This window comes from Nannobrachium achirus, assembly GCF_963921795.1.
Source record: "Nannobrachium achirus genome assembly, chromosome: 24".
Taxonomy (NCBI): Eukaryota; Metazoa; Chordata; class Actinopteri; order Myctophiformes; family Myctophidae; genus Nannobrachium; species Nannobrachium achirus.
In genome coordinates, this window is record NC_137831.1 from 46573182 (window position 1) to 46591627 (window position 18446).

Here is an 18446-nt window from a genome sequence, read left to right on the forward strand (position 1 = left end):
CAACATGAGTTCTATTCAACCAATTTATTTTGACCACATCGATAAATGGGCAGATGACAACATCAACATCCCCAAAATGATTAAATAAAAGGGCTACAGTAACAGGATTGATTACATCCATGGTAATGATATTCAAGGTAATTTTGGTTGCAACCTTACTGTGTACAAAGACTTGCTATCTGGGGCAAATTGAACCATTACCCTGGTATTGGAGCTATCCACTCGGTTTGGCGGCACAGGGTTCTATAACTATCACGTGCTCTTTGCCACGCAAGCTGCAGCACGCATTCAACAGTTTAACCAGGGTACATACTGAGGGGCCCTGGACCTGCAGGGTGTTTGCGGCCAGGGCCGCCCTGTCCTGTGACTTGTGCGGTGCCCCCTCCCACCCAGCAGCCGCCTGCACCACAGCGGTACAAAAGCCCCGCCCCACCAAAGCATCGTCCACCATTTCCACAAATCCACCTCCTCTGTTACCCCGCAGTCGCTCAGCAGCTCCACCCCCGCCCATAGTGCCAAAATCATCTCCCAACACACGCATCATCGAACCGTCTAACGCTACAGACTGCAAGGGAAGACCCCTCCTCTTTTTTTTTTATGTAATAATTACAATTAGGGGGAGAACGGGGTAAGATGAACCACTTTGTGCTTATGTTGCCCTGGAAGCAAGAAAAAGTGAGATGGCAGTAAATTCAAAACATCTAGACATATTTCAGGATGTCTGCTATCATTTGAAATTATAAGTGTCTATGACAAAGGACCATAAAAATATGGTCATTTGGTTCAACTTGCCCCAGGTGAGGGGTAAGTTGATCCAAGTAAAGGGGTAAGTTGACCCATGTGATATTCTAAACTTTAACAGTTTAAACTTGAACAAAGAATGTATGTACTTATCAGAAATATTTTAATAACATATTTGCCTTTTGCAAATAGTCTTATTTCCTTTCTTACGGTATTTAAACCGTAAGAAAAACTATTTCACTAGTACGAGACCTCACAACTGAATAAAGTTTAATAGGTATATTGAACGATAAGGGGCGGACGTGATTGATTGTGTACTATGAGGAAGGGGTGGATGTGATTGTGTACTACGAGGAACCCAGGTAGGGCGAGACTCAGGGTTGGGGTGTAGTCTCTGGAGCAGACGGCCATCGATGGTTGAATGGACAGGCCGTCTCTCCTCCGACAATGCCCCCATAGTTCCTGGAAGAAGTAGAGAGAAAATATAGAAAAAAGGGCGGATTTTGTTGGGGTGGATGGAGGGTTTGTTCGAGACCACGTTAGTAGTAGGAACAACTAAGTGATAGCTCACAGGTGTATTTATACTGTGGTGACTACGGCGGGGATTGGCTGGCCGAAAAGGTAACTTTGATAAGATGATTGAGAGCGGGGGAGTGGCCGTGATAGTTGGTGCATGGACTCATGAGATGAATGAGCAGGGGAGTGACTGTGATGTGTGTATCTGGAGGTTGAGGATGTGAACTCTGAGCAGCGAAGGAATCCAAAGAAAGCTAGCAAGAACATGCTTTCCGAGGTCAGGTCAATCAGAGGGGATAGGTAACCAGAACGGATGGTGTTCAGGTAGAGGTTGAGTAGGTCGGCGGTGAGTGGGTGAGAGGAGGGTGCCGGAGATGGCGTGAAACCTCTTGAAGGCGTTCCAGGCAGTGAGGTAAGACAGGGTTCCAGGTGAGTATCCGTTGAAGATGTGGTGACGGGCTTGAATGATGAGTTGATGGAGCTGTGGGCTTATATGAATATCGTCTCTGAAAACGGAGGAACTGGAGTGGGGGTGTTGATCCGCTTCCGGGGCCAATTGACAATATTTCTGGAATGAGAAACGAGAAAGGGAATCTGCTATTAGGTTATGATGACTGGGGATGTGAGCTGAATAACAGAAGACCAGATGAGACGGCGGAGTAGGGGCATGATGTCTGGCGAGTTAGATCGACCTTTATTGATGATGCGGGAGAGAAGCTTTAAATGCCACTGTGTCCAGAGTAATCCCTAGGAACTCAATGGATGTGGCGGGGCCGATGGTCTTCTCTGCTGAGAGAGGAACTCCGAGTTCTGCAAAAACTGTCCGGAGAGTGGAGAGACCGCGTGCTGGCGGGGGCTCGACTATTAGGAAGTCGTCCAGGAGGTGAACTAAGTGGGGAATTGAGTGTTTATTGGTGAGGATCCAGCACAGCGCCTCGGAAAGGGAATTGAAAATTTGGGGGCTGCTCTTGCACCCAAAAGTGAGCCGAACAGCAAAATAGTAGGAGCCCTTCCAGAGGACTCCAAAACATGGCCAGTAGTCGGGGTGGATGGGGAGGACTTTGAATGCATTGGTGATGTCGGCCTTGGATAAGAGGGATCCGCGGCCTGTGAGGTGGATGAGGTTGATGGCGTGGTTGACGGTGGAGTAGTGCATTAACACAATTAGTGCCTCTTAATCTGAAAGTTGCTTGGTGCCTCGGTGCCACGCCGTTTCCTCCATAGGCCGCCGCTATTATTTTGAAGGGCTGGAAGGGGGTTGTTTTTGTTTTTTTGGATTATCACTTGACGGCAACGATTACGTCATCTAGTCACATGACAGTGTGGGACAAGAAGAGGAAGATGGCTGCGCCCTGCCTTGTGCCTTGTTTACATTTAGATCTGCTGCAAAATGTCTCAAAATGGCTATTTTGTTTAAATGAAGTTTCTTTATGGGCCTCTCCATTGACTTAACATTGAGGAGCTTCACTTCGCGTGCACGCCCAACGTGCGTTGTAAACAAATCGCCGACATTACCGATGCGGGCGGGACCGGAGCGACATTAAGTAAGTAATAATATCTTTACTGTATATACAGTAAGATTCACAGTCCTCACCGTCAACGGCGCCATGGTATTAACCCTTCCAATGACGGTGAGCGCCGTCTACAGCAGCAGAACAGTTAAAAAATCATGACTGGGGATTAGGCTGTTTATACTGGGGATGAATGAATTGTGGGGGGAGGAGAGGTCCACGATGAGTCGCTTTTTTCCTGATTACTTTCTAGTAGCAATACCGATTGGACTGATGCGGTACACAGGAACCCCTCCTTAACTTCTTTTGCGAGAAGTGTGTCAACTGTGTCAGGGTCATTTGTTGCGGACAGGAGGTTGTGACAGGTGTGAGAGATGGAGGGGGTGGCTAGCATGCCAGGGTTGAATTCGTTAGTGAAACCGTTTATTAAGAAGTGGGCAAATGGCCGGTCAGGGTGATTACTGAGAGCGTAGGCGAGTGCTGGTATTTTGATGGGGGTGTTCAGATGGTGGATCAGTCAGGAGGTAGGGGTTTGAGGACAGGTGGATTTGGAGTGGGCTCCTCCACAGAAGGAGCAGGCATGGAGGAGTCTGCAGCCCAAATGATTGTAATCGTTACAAATCATTCGCCCGGACTGGTAGAAAATTGATCTGCCTTGCTTGTCGGCGGTGTTAGAAGGAGCGATGATCCGGTCGGACTTGTGAACTATGGGGGAGGAGGGGCTGGGGAACGGACCCGAGGATATAACGGTGGAGGACGTGCTGTGGGAGTGGAGGCTGATTTGTTATGGGTCGTTTGGACGGCCGTGGTGCAGGCTGAGGCGGGGTGGGACGGAGCACCGCACATCTCGCAGGCCAAGGAGGCCCTGGCTGCAAACACTCTGCAATAGAGTTCGTGGTCCAGGGCCCCCCAGTAGGTGGCTTGGTTCAACTGCTGAAGGCAGGCAGCAGCCTTGGTGGAGAATATGATATGGTAATTATAGTACCCCGTACCGCCGAACCGAATCGCCAACTCTAGGACCAAAGTTCGGCCCGGCGGTCGGGGTAAACTGCACAGATAACGTCCGTGTAGAGGGAGAAAGCAAACGCGAATTCTGGTGCCGTCAGATCACGGGACCGGGAGGGGAGGGGCTGGCGGAGTTGTGCTAGGCAGCCGGATGGAGTCTGTATTTGTCTATTGCGTGAAGGGTCTGAAATGGATGGTAGAATGAGTTCTGCTAGGTCAACATACGCACCATTGAGGATCTGCTGTCTGAGATTTGCTGGAACTGGAGAAGGTCGGGTTAGGGTTAGGAGGGTTTTGCGCCTGAGGCGGGGGAGACTGAGGCGAGTGGTGGCGAGCTCTCCGCTGGGGAGGAGCTGCATGAGCAAGTTGGGGTGGAGAAGTGTGGCGGCCCCTGCGGCGTGCACGGCGCCGGGGCGGTGAAGCGCGAGCGGGGTAAGGAGACTGAGAAGTAGGAGGCGTGCGCCGACGTGGCGACCTGTCCGGAGATGGTGATGCAACGGGGCGGCGACGGTGATGGAGGATTTACATGGCGTGTTGGTGATGGAGGATTTACACGGCGTGCTGGTGATGGAGGATTTACACAGCGTGCTGGTGATGGAGGATTTACGCGGCTAGCTGATGGAGGATTCACACGTCGAGCTGATGGTGAAGGGGAGGAATCCGCCGCGACGGCCGGGCTCTGGGTTCGCGAGACGTGGCTTCGAGCTGAGGAGAAGAGCTCCTCGTCCGAAGCATGAAGAATGATCTCTCGCTCCATTGCAGGTAAGAGGAAAGATGCTGCTGTTGTAGCAGCAGCAGCAGCGCTGCAGTGCTAGCAGCGTGCTTCACAAGATAGTAAAGTAGAGGGCTAAAGCTGCCTGATTCCTTCCTATATAGAAATTCTTTATTAGGATAACCCCTTGAGATGTATCATCTCGTTTTCGAGGAGCTCCCACAGGTTTACAAACATCGTACATTTTATACATATACACATAGAACTTTCACATACAGGTAAGACAACATCATCAAGACAAGGGGACAACAACAGAACAAAACAAGACCAAAACAAAACATACTACAAATAGGACAACACTAACAACAGTAATAGAAAAGTACAGAGCACATGGTGGATCATATGGTTATAAAGTTATAATGATAAATTATTCAAAGCACGCACAGGTAATCTCGAGGTAAGAGGACAGCGCAGTTTTGAACAGTTTAAATGAAGTTATTGACCGAATGTGAGCAGGTAGGTTGTTCCAGTCAGAGGGAGCTTTAAACATAAATGATTTTTTGCCAGCTGCGTTGGATATGTTTGGTGGGACCTTAAAGTAAGTCTGTGCACAATGTCTAAGATTGTGATCAGAGGTGTATGGGTCCATATACTGTTTTAAATACTGAGGATAATTGAAATGAATACATTTGAAAATAAACTGTAACCAGTGCTGCTGTCGTCTTACTGTGGGAGATGGTAAGTTGAGATTTTCATATAATATGCAGTGATGGGTCATGTAAGGGCAATCAAGAACAAATCTACATAAGCGGTTGTATATGGTGTTTAGAGGTAGAAGATTGGTTTTAGTAGCAGACTGATAGACTATATCAGCATAATCCATGATGGGTAATGTGACTTGTAGCACTATTTTCTTTCTGGCTGTGAAGGTGAAACAATTTTTGTTGCGGTACAGAACACTTGTGCTGTAATTGATTTTTCTTACAATATTGTCTATGTGGCATTTGAATGTTAATTCTGAGTCCAACCAAAGGCCGAGGTATTTGGTGTGATCTACTCTACTTAAGTGTGTACCATCAAGACAGGTAATAGTAAAAGAATGGTTTAGAATTTCGGGTTTGTTGAGATTATTTTTTGTTCCAAAAAGCATAGTGTTAGTTTTGGTTTTGTTGATGACAAGTCTATTAGCTGAGAGCCATGATTCAAGTTTATTGAAATTAATTTGCAAGATTGACTGATTTTGTAATAGATTTGGTTGTGAGCTATAAATAACTGTGTCGTCAGCATAAAGTTGCACCTTGCAGCCAGAGAGAGTTTTTGGAAGGTCATTGATAAAAATGGTGAACAAAAGTGGGCCTAAGGTTGAACCTTGCGGCACACCTCGTTCTTGTACTACCAGATCAGATTTATTGTCCTGTATGATGACACATTGTTTTCTGTTATGGAGATATGAACTGAACCAGAGTAGGGCATTACGTGAAAGGCCAACTGAGTAGAGTTTGTCTAAGAGCAGATAGTGGTCAACCAGGTCAAATGCTTTGCTTAAATCTATGAAAATTGCTCCTGTAAGGTTGCCATCAGCAGATGAGGAAAGTATGTCATTAGTGAGTTTTAACAGAGCAGTCGTTGTAGAGTGATTTGAGCGGAAACCAGATTGAACAGGTGATAGAATATTGTGTTTACAGAGGTAGTTAGATAATTGTTTGTGAATTAATTTTTCAAATATTTTGGCTATAGAACAAATGATTGAGATTGGTCTGTAATTATTAGAATCAAGTTCACTACCAGCTTTGTGTAGTGGAGTTATGCGTGAGCACTTCCATATGGATGGTATTTCACAGGTTGTTAAAGATAAATTGAATAGATCGCATAGAGGGTACATAAGAATATTTGCCGCTAATTTAAGAAATTTATTTTCAATACCATCTAAACCCGGGCTGCTGGCAACTTTCAACTCATTGATTGCATTCATGACTTCAACAGGAGTAATTTTTCTGAATGTGAATGTACTGTGGCAAGGTGGTGACAAATTAGAGATGACATAGGGATCAGACACTGTGGGGGCACATACTGAGGAGAAATGTTGATTAAACCTTCCTTACCTTTAAGCGAATGAATATACGAGTCGAGAGAAACAATGAACGAAAATGAGTTTAGTTTAGCAAGCGATAGGTTGAGAACACTATATGCGCGGTGGTAAAAGGTTTTTTTCTTTTTCTGGGAATGACCTATATGGACTTTTATACCCTGAGAAATCTCCTAGCTTGTCTGACTGTCAGTACAGGAAGTGATGTCACGTGACATCCTTTTTATGCCCATATGAGTCATTCTGTACCACATCACTGTGACTCACTGACATCACACTGACATCACTTCCTGTACAGAAGACAGACAGTCAGGCAAGCTACGAGGTTTTTCAGGGTATTATGCGACCTTCGGTCGCAACAATTAGAAAAAGGCTTTGATGTGTTTTATCATCAACACACCCACGCACCCACACACAAAGCACATGGGGTGGTGATGGTAGGAGGTAGTAAATGTTTGTACACGTAGTGTAAGAGATAAGTAATTATATACAATGTGTAGTGTTATTAATACTGAATATGAATACAGTATTGAATACAGTAATATTAAAAAATGTTTTTCACAAAGAATATGAAAATTTTTTTTTCTTCACATTTACTGTTTAAAACGCAGATTCTTGACCAGTCACAATAAAGATTCCAATACCTCACAATTGATTCAGAAAACACAGAAAGAAAGCCAATGTCCACACTGTTCGCATAAGGTTATAATAGGAAAAGGGTGATTTATTATAAAATCATAAAATGTATGTACAATCAGACTAGCATAACTATGTCTGATTCCTCAAGCAAATGATAGATAATGGGTTCTTATGCATAGTATCTTTATTCGTTATTCGTGAACCGACAAACAAATGAACATATCTATTTTAAAACTGTCAAATTGTTGTACAAAATAGGTTGCTGACTACTGTACATTGTTATTCAGTTTTGCATAGCGTTTCCCCAAAAACGTATAAATCAAACAATTACCAAAAGAAAAGAAATAAAAGAAATGAAATAACAAGATCATTAAACATATGATATCTAATCTGCTCTACAAGTTGCCACGTGACATTATGTAAACTGCCTTGCCTGAGACCCGTGTCCAGTTTCGTCACGTGTGTGTGAAGAGGAGGAGAAAAGGAGAGAAGGGCTCGCTGCTAGCTGTGTTAAAACATAACTCATAACTTCTCGTGTTCATATCTGGGGTCCATAGGCCCTACAAATTAATATTTACCTTCACAAACAACACCAGCATCTTCACTGTGTTTACAGTTGTGCTTTATAAACCCTCTATGGCTGCAGTGTGTTAGATGTGATTCACTGCCTGAACAGCCGACTTCATCCAACCAGATGTCTCCATTACCCTGTCCAAAGTATGCTCCACATGGTGCTGACAGAGCCTTTCCACAGTCTAACTGTCTACACACAACCTGAGCATCTTTCATATCCCACCCATCATGACACACCGTCCCCCAACTGTCATTATGGTACACCTCCACTCTGCCTGAACAGGAGGTTGGACCACTGACCAGCCTCACCGGAACACCTGAATGAGAAGAAAAACATTAAAACATAAACATTAGCAGCATGAAATAATTCTTCCCTCCATACATGCAGGAGTTTCATCATAACAGAGAATTGGACTGTACACCATGTATGATGAATGACATTACACTAGGACTGTACACCATGTATTGTATGATGAATCATGAAATACGCACTAATTGTATTAATAGTGTGAGACTTAAACCAATGAGGATAAACACACCTCCGTTAGAGCTAATCAACAGTAAAAACAACTCATTGCTGTTGATAAAATATGTTTTATTTTAGGACAGTAGGCTATAACTTGTTTTAACCATTTGGAAAGCAAGGCTGCCTTCATGACACGTGAAGCATAGCATTAATTCATGCTGAACACAAGTTCTGCCTGTTATAATTATTATAACACACTGTAGTTTTGTGGAAAGTATCTTTTCACTAGATAAACTTTTTCCGCTGCCATTGGAAATTGATGGAAACTAGATCTTTCTGGGACCTCCAGGACTTCCTGGGATAGCAGCCTGCATTACAAAACATTGTGAACAATGGAGCGATGGTCCCAAAATATGAGTTCTGTTCAACCAATTTCTTTTGACCAAGTCGACAAATGGGCAGATGACAACATCAACATCCCCAAAATGATTAAATAGAAGGTAGTGATGCGCGGGTCAGCTTTTTTTCATAACCCGCACGACCCACAGCCCGCACGAAACGTAACCCGCCCGCGCCCGCGCCGCAGAACAATATATAAATCAACGAATCCGCCCACCCCGCAACCCGCATTTAAAAAAAAAAGATGGTATATCATCTCCACAATAGCTCACCTTTATATACGGCTCTCTAAGTACCCAGACTCGCTTTACAGAAAGGTCTACAGTAGCACAATATTGTCATGGGCTAAATAAACAAACGTGTTGTTCAAATTGGGGTTTAGCCTATTGACATTCATTCAAAGAAGTTCATTCTCTCTGGGGCATCGTCGGGGTAAGAATGGCGTTTCAGGTTTTATGTCAATCATATTTATACAGCGCCTCGCACTTTAAACAGACAGCAAAAGACAGACAATATTAAATCCAGTTGGTTATTGATTAATCACCAGATTGGAGAGATGGGAGCGACTGGAGTCTCGAGGTGAGCGTGGTTGGTTCATTCAGTCAAAAAATTCCGTCTCACTTGCGAAAGTTGTTTATAAACGGACTTGTGTGGATGACAGAGACATATAAGTGAAATCCTGATCAGCGACACACGCTGAATTATTTGTGCATCTTCTCTGCTGTGCTCACGTTGTGTCAAATGTTGGCAAAATGTGGTTCGCGGCCCCAACAGGAGCGGAATTGGGACGGTCCTCGCACCAAGGAGCGGAGGAGAAACCTCGCTCCTCTCTGGCGCATTTTAAAACTTGCTCGCTCGTCGTGCTCGTATTCAAACGTAGTATTCTTATTCTTATAGGCCTACTCCTTTTAAGAATAAAAGGCAAATAAGAACAGGTGATTATTCTTATTTATTTTTTGCACATGAGAGTGGCGGGCGGGTTGGCGGGCGGGTGGGGGCACCGGGTCAATCCGCGCATCACTAATAGAAGGGCTACAGTAGATTGATTACATCCATGGTAACAATATTCAAGGTAAGTTAGGTTGCAACCTTACTGTGTACAAAGACTTTCTATCTGTGCAGTGCTTGCTCCATCATATCAACTATTTGTTGTTAGATTGTCCCTGATTAATATGCAAAACTCACAATACAGTAATATCAACTATATGATGGCAGAGCAAGCACTAGTCTGCACAGATAGGCTACTGTAGCAAGTCTTTGTACAGAGTAACAGTGTAACCTAACTACCAAAAATATTGTGGATGTACCCTTCTATTTAATCCTTTTGGGGATGTTGATGTTGTCATCTGCCCATTTGGCGATTTGGTCAAAAGAAAATGGTGCTGGCTGGAGGATTAGAAAATGGTGCTAGCTCGAGGATTAGTCTGGCTTGACATGACAGTTAGCTTGATGCAGAATATAGTCATGGCAACCGCACTTGCAATTTCCAACTGCATCGTTCTAGTTGTTATGTATTGTACATTTTTTCTATCCTCACAATGCATCATATATTTTATGGCCATACATTAATAATCAATGCTAGTCTGTGTTTTACCTGAGCAGGTGAGTCCAACAGTCTTGTCAGGTGAGCAGGTGTTTCTAGTTGAGTCTGAGGTTCTACAGTTCAGGAGAGCAGACTCACTGCCTTCACACTGGAACTCTTTGGTCCACATTGGAGCCTTCACTTCTCCATAGAGCGCCCCCTGGAGGACTGAAGGAGGCCCACAGCCAAGCTGCCTACAGACCACCTGTGCATCCTGCTGGTCAAAGTAACCTTCACACACTGAGAGCCACGACTGATCAGACTTCACCTCCACTCTGCCTGAACACTTACTAGTCCCATTCACCAACCTCACCCCTAGGGGGGGAGAGAGAGAGAGAGACAGAGACAGAGACAGAGACAGAGACAGAGACAGACCGACATAGTGAGATCGGACAGAGAGAAAGACAGATACACACACACACACACACACACACACACACACACACACACACACACACACACACACACACACACACATACGTGTAGATGTGATTTAGGAGGACACTTCCGTCGGTGTATGTGTATTAACCGGACATCAAAAAAAAAGGTGGATTTGGGCTCTCTAGACCAATAGAAACACTTCTGCTATTTCAGAATTGTCCATGTTTTAGCAGGACACCAGTTCCGTCGGGTGTATGTGTATTAACTGGACATCAAAAAAAAAAGTGGATTTGGGCTCTCTAGACCAATAGAAACACTGCTATTTCAGAATGAAAATGTTTTATCCAAAATGTCCTGTTAATGGGGTGTGTATTCTTGCCAATTGTCCCCCTAAACCACATTTACCAACACACACACACACACACACACACACACACACACACACACACACAGAGAAATAGAAGAGGCTTTAATGTATTTCATCATCAACACGCACACAGTCGCACTACACACACACGCACACAAGCAAACACACACGCACACACAGAGCATGTGGGGGGGGTATGTGTTTTACACATTACGCATTAAAAATACACTGATGAGCGTGAAGATTTGTGCTGCCATCTCTCTCTCAACTAAGGGGTCCTTGGCCTGAAAACATTGAAGACCCCTGAGGTAGATGATCGGGAGTGGTTGAAAATAATAAAACAATTGAAAAATAAATAAAGATCATTTCTATGTGTCCCAATTAAAAAAGAAATGTTCCACGTTTAAGTGATTCTTGCAGAAAATATGTGATATTTTCACTAATTTATTTACATCTACCAAGTTATCCCACTTACGAATTCTGCGCTTGGCAGATTTTCTTTGAAAGGCACTCAAGCACATTATACTGTAGGTGGATTTTGGTTTCTTTATTTTGGGCTGTAAGAACACCAGAGGGCAGTGTTGGGTGAATTCAGGGAGCATTCCATTGTAGTCTGCCTTACCAAGAAATGGAGGCTGAGTTTCATGTAATCATATTTCATATCTAAATGCATATTTACCTTCACAAACAACACCAGCATCTTCACTGTGATCACAGTAGTTTTTTCCAAACCCTCCATGGCTGCAGTGTGATAGATGTGATTCACTGCCTGAACAGCCGACTTCATCCAACCAGATGTCTCCATTACCCTGTCCAAAGTATGCTCCACATGGTGCTGACAGAGCCTTTCCACAGTCTAACTGTCTACACACAACCTGAGCATCTTTCATATCCCACCCATCATGACACACCGTCCCCCAACTGTCATTATGGTACACCTCCACTCTGCCTGAACAGGAGGTTGGACCACTGACCAGCCTCACCGGAACACCTGAATGAGAAGAAAAACATTAAAACATAAACATTAGCAGCATGAAATAATTCTTCCCTCCATACATGCAGGAGTTTCATCATAACAGAGAATTGGACTGTACACCATGTATGATGAATGACATTACACTAGGACTGTACACCATGTATTGTATGATGAATCATGAAATACGCACTAATTGTATTAATAGTGTGAGACTTAAACCAATGAGGATAAACACACCTCCGTTAGAGCTAATCAACAGTAAAAACAACTCATTGCTGTTGATAAAATATGTTTTATTTTAGGACAGTATAACTTGGTTTAACCATTTGGAAAGCAAGGCTGCCTTCATGACACGTGAAGCATAGCATTAATTCATGCTGAACACAAGTTCTGCCTGTTATAATTATTATAACACACTGTAGTTTTGGGGAAAGTATCTTTTCACTAGATAAACTTTTTCCGCTGCCATTGCCCAAAATATGAGTTCTGTTCAACCAATTTCTTTTGACCAAGTCGACAAATGGGCAGATGACAACATCAACATCCCCAAAATGATTAAATAGAAGGGGCTACAGTAGATTGATTACATCCATGGTAACGATATTCAAGGTAAGTTAGGTTGCAACCTTACTGTGTACAAAGATTTTCTATCTGTGCAGTGCTTGCTCCATCATATTAACTAATGTAGTTGGGACAACTAAAGTTCAGGAGCAGGGCCACACCTTCAGTTCTGTTATCTCCACCTCCTATCTAGTCACCTCCAATCCCTTATCTACTCCTCCCATCAAGCCCCCTCCAATCAGGTCACCTCCGCCAGTATATAAACGCTTCCTAACCATCATTCTCCCTCTGTTCTCGTTTTCGTCAGTCAAGTACGGTACGTAGCGAGCGCATTCAAGCACGAAATTTAAAAAATTAAATAAATAAATAAATAATTAAAATAAACAAATCATCTTAAACAACTAAGAGCCGTCTCACTCACCATGGATTCCGATGAAGTGCTCGACCTCCAGCCATCAGACGAAGATGCCTTTGGGCCAACTCAACCCCAAGTAAGCCCAAACGAAACCTTCTCATATCCAGACGCTGATGAGGAATACAGAGCCGTTTATGAAGTCCCCGACACTCCAGCTTCCACCGCTTCCGTAGCCATTGTTCCACCCTCGTCTTCTCTCCACATTTCCGACTCCAGTACCTCTTCTGACTCAGCCCATAAGTCCCCCACGGTTTCACAAAGAGGCAGAAGTCGCCACCGCCGCGCCACACCGGTTCCACTTTCTCAAAAACCCCGCAGGTCCAGTAACGTCACTCCCGCTCGTAATCTCCACCCTAGCAAGATTCCCCCACCACCCACTCAACCTAAAGATACAGTTATGCCCGACTTGACCGTTGTCACTCTCCAACAAGCACTCAGAAATAGAGGCATTCATTTCCATAGATCAGACAATAAAGCTTCTTTGTTTTTAACGCTAACAACAGCCTGTAGCCCTCCACACAGCTCGCGCAGCCCCCGCGCTCCCTGTCGCTCACTTCCTGGTCACGTCACCACTCCCCACGCGTCCACCAAACGTCGTGACGTCACCACCCCTCCACGACCGAAACCAGTTGGAAAAAAACAGAAATCTGAAAACCACTCAAACCAGCCCAAAGCCTCAACTCGCTCTTCCACCACAAGTAAGAAACATTTTTCTGACTTCTCACAAGTCCAAGATGGCGGTACTGGCACCGGGATGTTAGCATCCCATGCTGCACAGCAAAGTGCCACTACAAGCAGGAAAAATGTTTCTGGCTCCCCACAAATCCAAGATGGCGGTACTGGCACCGGGATGTCAGCATCTCCTGCTGCACAGCAAAGTTCCAGGCATCATTCAAACAGAGTAGGGGGCGCTGGCACCGGGATGTCAGTGTCCCCTGCTGCACAGCAAGGCTCCAGGCCTCACTCCAGCAGAGTAGGGGGCGCTGGCACCGGGTTGTCAGTGTCCCCTGCTGCACAGCAGGGCTCCAGGCATCGCTCCAGCAGAGTAGGGGGCGCTGGCACCGGGACGTCAGCGTCCCCTGCTGCACAGCAAAGCTCCAGGAGCCATTCTAACAGAGTAGGGGGCGCTGGCACCGGGATGCCAGTGTCCCCTGCCGCACAGCAAAGCTCCAGGAGCCATTCCAACAGAGTAGGGGGTGTTGGCACCGGGATGCCAGTGTCCCCTGCTGCACAGCAAAGCTCCAGGAGCCATTCTAACAGAGCAGGGGGCGCTGGCACCGGGACGTCAACACGCCCCCCTACCCACCCCAGACATAGGAAGACAAACGACACGAGGGTCGTCATCGCCACCACGTCGGCGCCCTCCGGTGCCTGCCGAAAACGCTCACGCTCCCCCTCAGGTTTGGACAGTGGTTCCGACACCTCGGTGCCTCCCGCAGCCCGCCGCAGCCGCTGGCAGCCACCATCCTCAGCTGGGGCTCCCGTCCCACCGGATTCAGCACCAACAACGGCTAACCTGCAGCCCATTCAACCGGCTGCCTTCGGCACTAGTCAGATGCCAACACCGTTCGGCACTTTCTACCCCCATCAGCAGTTTTCACAGATGGGGGTTCCTGGAATCGGGACTTCAGTTCCACCAACTACCCACTCCAACCTCCAGCAGCTCCCCATGTGGGGAACCGGCCCGCACGGTGCCGTACCCATGCAGCAACCCTTCCAGCCAGCTCCAGTAGGAGGACTCCAACCAACTACCTTGTATAACCCTGGCCCATCAACCAGCTCTGGCCTCGGTTCACAGCCTTCCGGAGCAAACTATTCTCTAGCCACTGCCTTCCAACCCACCTATCATCCTCAGCCGTTTATGTCCCGCCCTTCTCCAGTATCTACCAATCTCCGCAACCAGATCCTCCATGGTAACTACACAGACCTGGCTCTCCTCATCTCGCCATCCCTCCTCGATTCCTCTTCAGCCAACTCTCCAGACAATAACGACAAAACAAATAAACCATCCCCAAGATCCAGGGATCTCTCCGCCATTGAATTCACCTACGCTTTCTCTCTTTTCAGAGATATAATATGTTCTAAATTCCCAGGCCGTCGCCAAGAACTTGACGACTATCTATCCATCATTCTCAACCTTGCTCTCCGTTTCGGAGGGGACGGATTCTATAAATATCATATCCAGTTTGCCTCCGAAGCCTCCGCTCGCCTCCAGCAGTTTAACCAAAGCACCTACTGGGGAACTCTAGACAACAAGCTCTATTGTCGCACTTTCGCAGCTCGACAAGAAGGGCAGACCCACAATGCTTAAGGGAGGACGTCCGATCTGTAACAACTTCAACGACGCCGGTTGCCTGATGTCCTCATGCCGTTTCCTGCACGTCTGCACCTTCTGCGCCGGAGGCCACGCCCGCCCAGCTTTCCCCCACAATCCCACAAAATTGAGTAAGCACCTTTCCACACCAGTTAACATACCAGCTCTAGCAGCTGCACTTAAAAATCACCCTGACCCTGCATTCGTTCAGTTTCTTATTAATGGTTTCAAGGAAGGATTTCACCCCGGACTCACTGCAGAACCGTCTTCAAATCTGGTATGCAATAACCTTCAGTCAGGTTTGCAAGAACCAGAAGAAGTCGATCGTCTCCTTGCCAAAGAAGTCAAGGAAGGCTTCATGATCGGACCCTTCAACCATCCCCCTTTTGCCACCTTCCGCATCAGTCCCATAGGGATCGCCACAAGGAAATACTCCGGGAAAAAGAGAATTATCATCGATCTCTCAGCTCCACACGGTACCTCCACCCCAAGTATCAACAGCTTAATTCCGAGCGAAGACTTCGCCCTCCGTTATGTCACCATCGACCATGCCATCGCCCTCATCAAACGTGCCGGGAGAGATCCTGGCTCTCAAAAGCCGACATCGTCAGCGCCTTCAAAGTCCTTCCAATACATCCAGACTTCTGGCGGTTCTTCGGCGTCCGCTGGCGAGGAGCCTACTACTTCGCCGTTAGGCTCACCTTCGGCTGCAAGAGCAGTCCCAAACTTTTCGACTGCCTGTCAGAAGCCCTCTGCTGGATTCTCTCTAACAACCACAAAATCCCATACCTGGTTCATCTCCTGGACGACTTCTTGATCATTTCTCCTCCTTCTTCCCCACCCGCTGATGGCCTGGTCACACTCACTTCAGTCTTCAAAGACTTAGGAGTCCCCCTTTCCGTGGAGAAAACCGAAGGCCCATTCACTTCACTCGAGTTCCTTGGGATCACTCTTGACACCCTCAAGTTCCAAGCATCCCTCCCGAAGGAAAAGCTCGACAGGATATCCCTCTTGATCTCCAACTTCCTCATCTCTCCTAGTTGCACCAAACGTCAGCTTCTTTCACTCCTGGGCCACCTCAACTTTGCTATCCGTATCATTCCTCAAGGACGAGGGTTCCTTTCCCACCTCTTCTCCATCGCATCCTCCGTTCCGTCACTCACCGACTCTATTTCTTTCGACAATCCAAGCCGCACCGAACTCCGTCTCTGGCTCCATCTCCTCGGCAACTGGAATGGCATTTCCTTCTTTTACGAAGATCATCTTACTCACCCTCAGGACATCAACTTGTTCACCGACGCCACTCCTTCTGCCGGTTTTGGGGGTTTCTACAACGGTAGATGGTTCGCTGCGCAATGGCCCCCGGAGATGGCAGGAGGACGCCAATTGTCATCTTCTGCGCTCTTCGAAATCTACCCCATCGTAGCAGCCGTCGTCTTGTGGGGCCATGAATGGTCCCGCAAAACCATCGTAATCCACTCAGATAACATCGCTGCAGTGGACATCATCAACAAAGGTCGCTCCAACTCTCTATCCATCATGTAATTTGTCCGCCGCATCATCTGGCACTCTGTCTCCCACCAGTTCATCCTCCGCGCCGCTCACGTTCCCGGTCACACCAACGCTATCGCTGACTCCTTGTCTCGTTTCTCGTTTCAGAAATTCAGACGCTTGGCCCCTCATGCAGACCTCCATCTAACTCCCGTGCCTCCTTATTCGGCCCTGACGTTCAACCTGTGAACCCCTCCTTACTTCCCCTGGTCCACTCATCCCGAAACCTGATCCTCAACAGTTTGGCACCTTCAACTCTCTCCACCTACTGGACAGCTTGGCAAAGCTTTCGTCACTTCCATAATGAATTCAACCTACCGTTTCCTTCTTACGATCTCATCACAGTATCCAGCTTCATCACACACGCGCATTCAGTCTCACGCATCAAGACTCCTACCATCAAGGTCTACCTCAGTGGCATAGGGTTCTTCTTCAAACTTGTGACTGGTAGCTCGGACCAACTTACCAACCACCCTCAGATCACGTACCTTCTCAAAGGTCTCCAACGCCAGGAACCTCCACAAGAACCCCGTCGCCTGCCCCTCACATCTGACTTGCTGGCCGCTTGCATCACTACTCTCCGTTCAGGCTATAGCTCCTACCACGTTCGTCAAACCCTAGAAGCCATGTTCTTACTGGTCTTCTTCGGTTTCCTACAATGCTCCAAGTTCACCTCATCCACCCAGATCTTAAACTCCCGCCGCCACGCCTGCATCTCTGATCTGTCATAACACTCTAATGACACCTTGGCTTATTCCATCAAACAATCCAAGACAAACCAAACCGGCCCAAGTACTCCCGTCTTCATCTTCAGAAACCAAGCTACCCTCAATCCATTCGAAACCATCCGGAACTACCTTCAATACCGGAAGCTCCAGTCCAATTCTCCTTCAGACCCACTCTTCATCTCGGAATCCGGCCTCGTCGCCTCCCGAGCCTGGTTCCTTGGTCATTTCCGCAATATTCTTGTTCTTTCCGGCGTCCCCTCCATACATTATTCTGGGCATTCATTCAGGATCGGCGCGGCCACTTCCGCATCCCGTAACGGCATTCCCGAGTACATGATCCAAATCATGGGCCGTTGGTCTTCACAGGCGTATCTTCGCTATATCAGGTCCGATCTCCATGATCTCAAGGCAGCTCAATCTCGTCTCCTCTAACTGAAGCTTTGGGGGTTCCGTCGTGCCCGGGAGCTACGGCGGGACCCCCGGAGTCTTCCCCACCTCGGCTCAAAGGTTCGGCCTGGACGGCAAAGGATTATCTTCATTATTGTTCTAAATGTTTTTCGTTAATTGTTTGCCTTATTTTTTCTGTTAATAAATGTCTTGCATTAAAAAATGGTGTGGTCCTTGATAGTGAAATGTAGTTGGGACAACTAAAGTTCAGGAGCAGGGCCACACCTTCAGTTCTGTTATCTCCACCTCCTATCTAGTCACCTCCAATCCCTTATCTACTCCTCCCATCATTTTCCCGTTTCTTTCTTTATTAAAAGGGTCCTTAAATTATGACTTCACTGTCATCTGGGCTGGGGAATGACAAAATCATTTGGGGGCATTACTTGATTGAAGAGAAACAACCCATTAAAGCAGGGAGAACAGAATGTTCAATGGAGCAGAGATATTTTGCGCTAGTGCTCTGGTTTCTTTTAACA

At 46.5% G+C, this 18446-nt stretch overlaps 1 protein-coding gene across 1 annotated transcript in view; it reads right to left on the minus strand.

The window, feature by feature from the left end:
• Positions 1–7269: 7269 nt before the first annotated feature.
• LOC308280005 (scavenger receptor cysteine-rich type 1 protein M130-like) overlaps positions 7270–18446 on the minus strand; it is a 54397-nt gene continuing 43220 nt past the window's right edge. Inside the window, exons 14-16 of the mRNA XM_080720245.1 lie at positions 11658–11969; positions 10243–10545; positions 7270–8100 (exon numbers count right to left, since the gene is read on the minus strand). Coding sequence (XP_080576371.1) covers positions 7778–8100; positions 10243–10545; positions 11658–11969 — 938 coding nt within the window. The 3' untranslated portion in view covers positions 7270–7777. The remainder of the gene's footprint in view (positions 8101–10242; positions 10546–11657; positions 11970–18446) is intronic.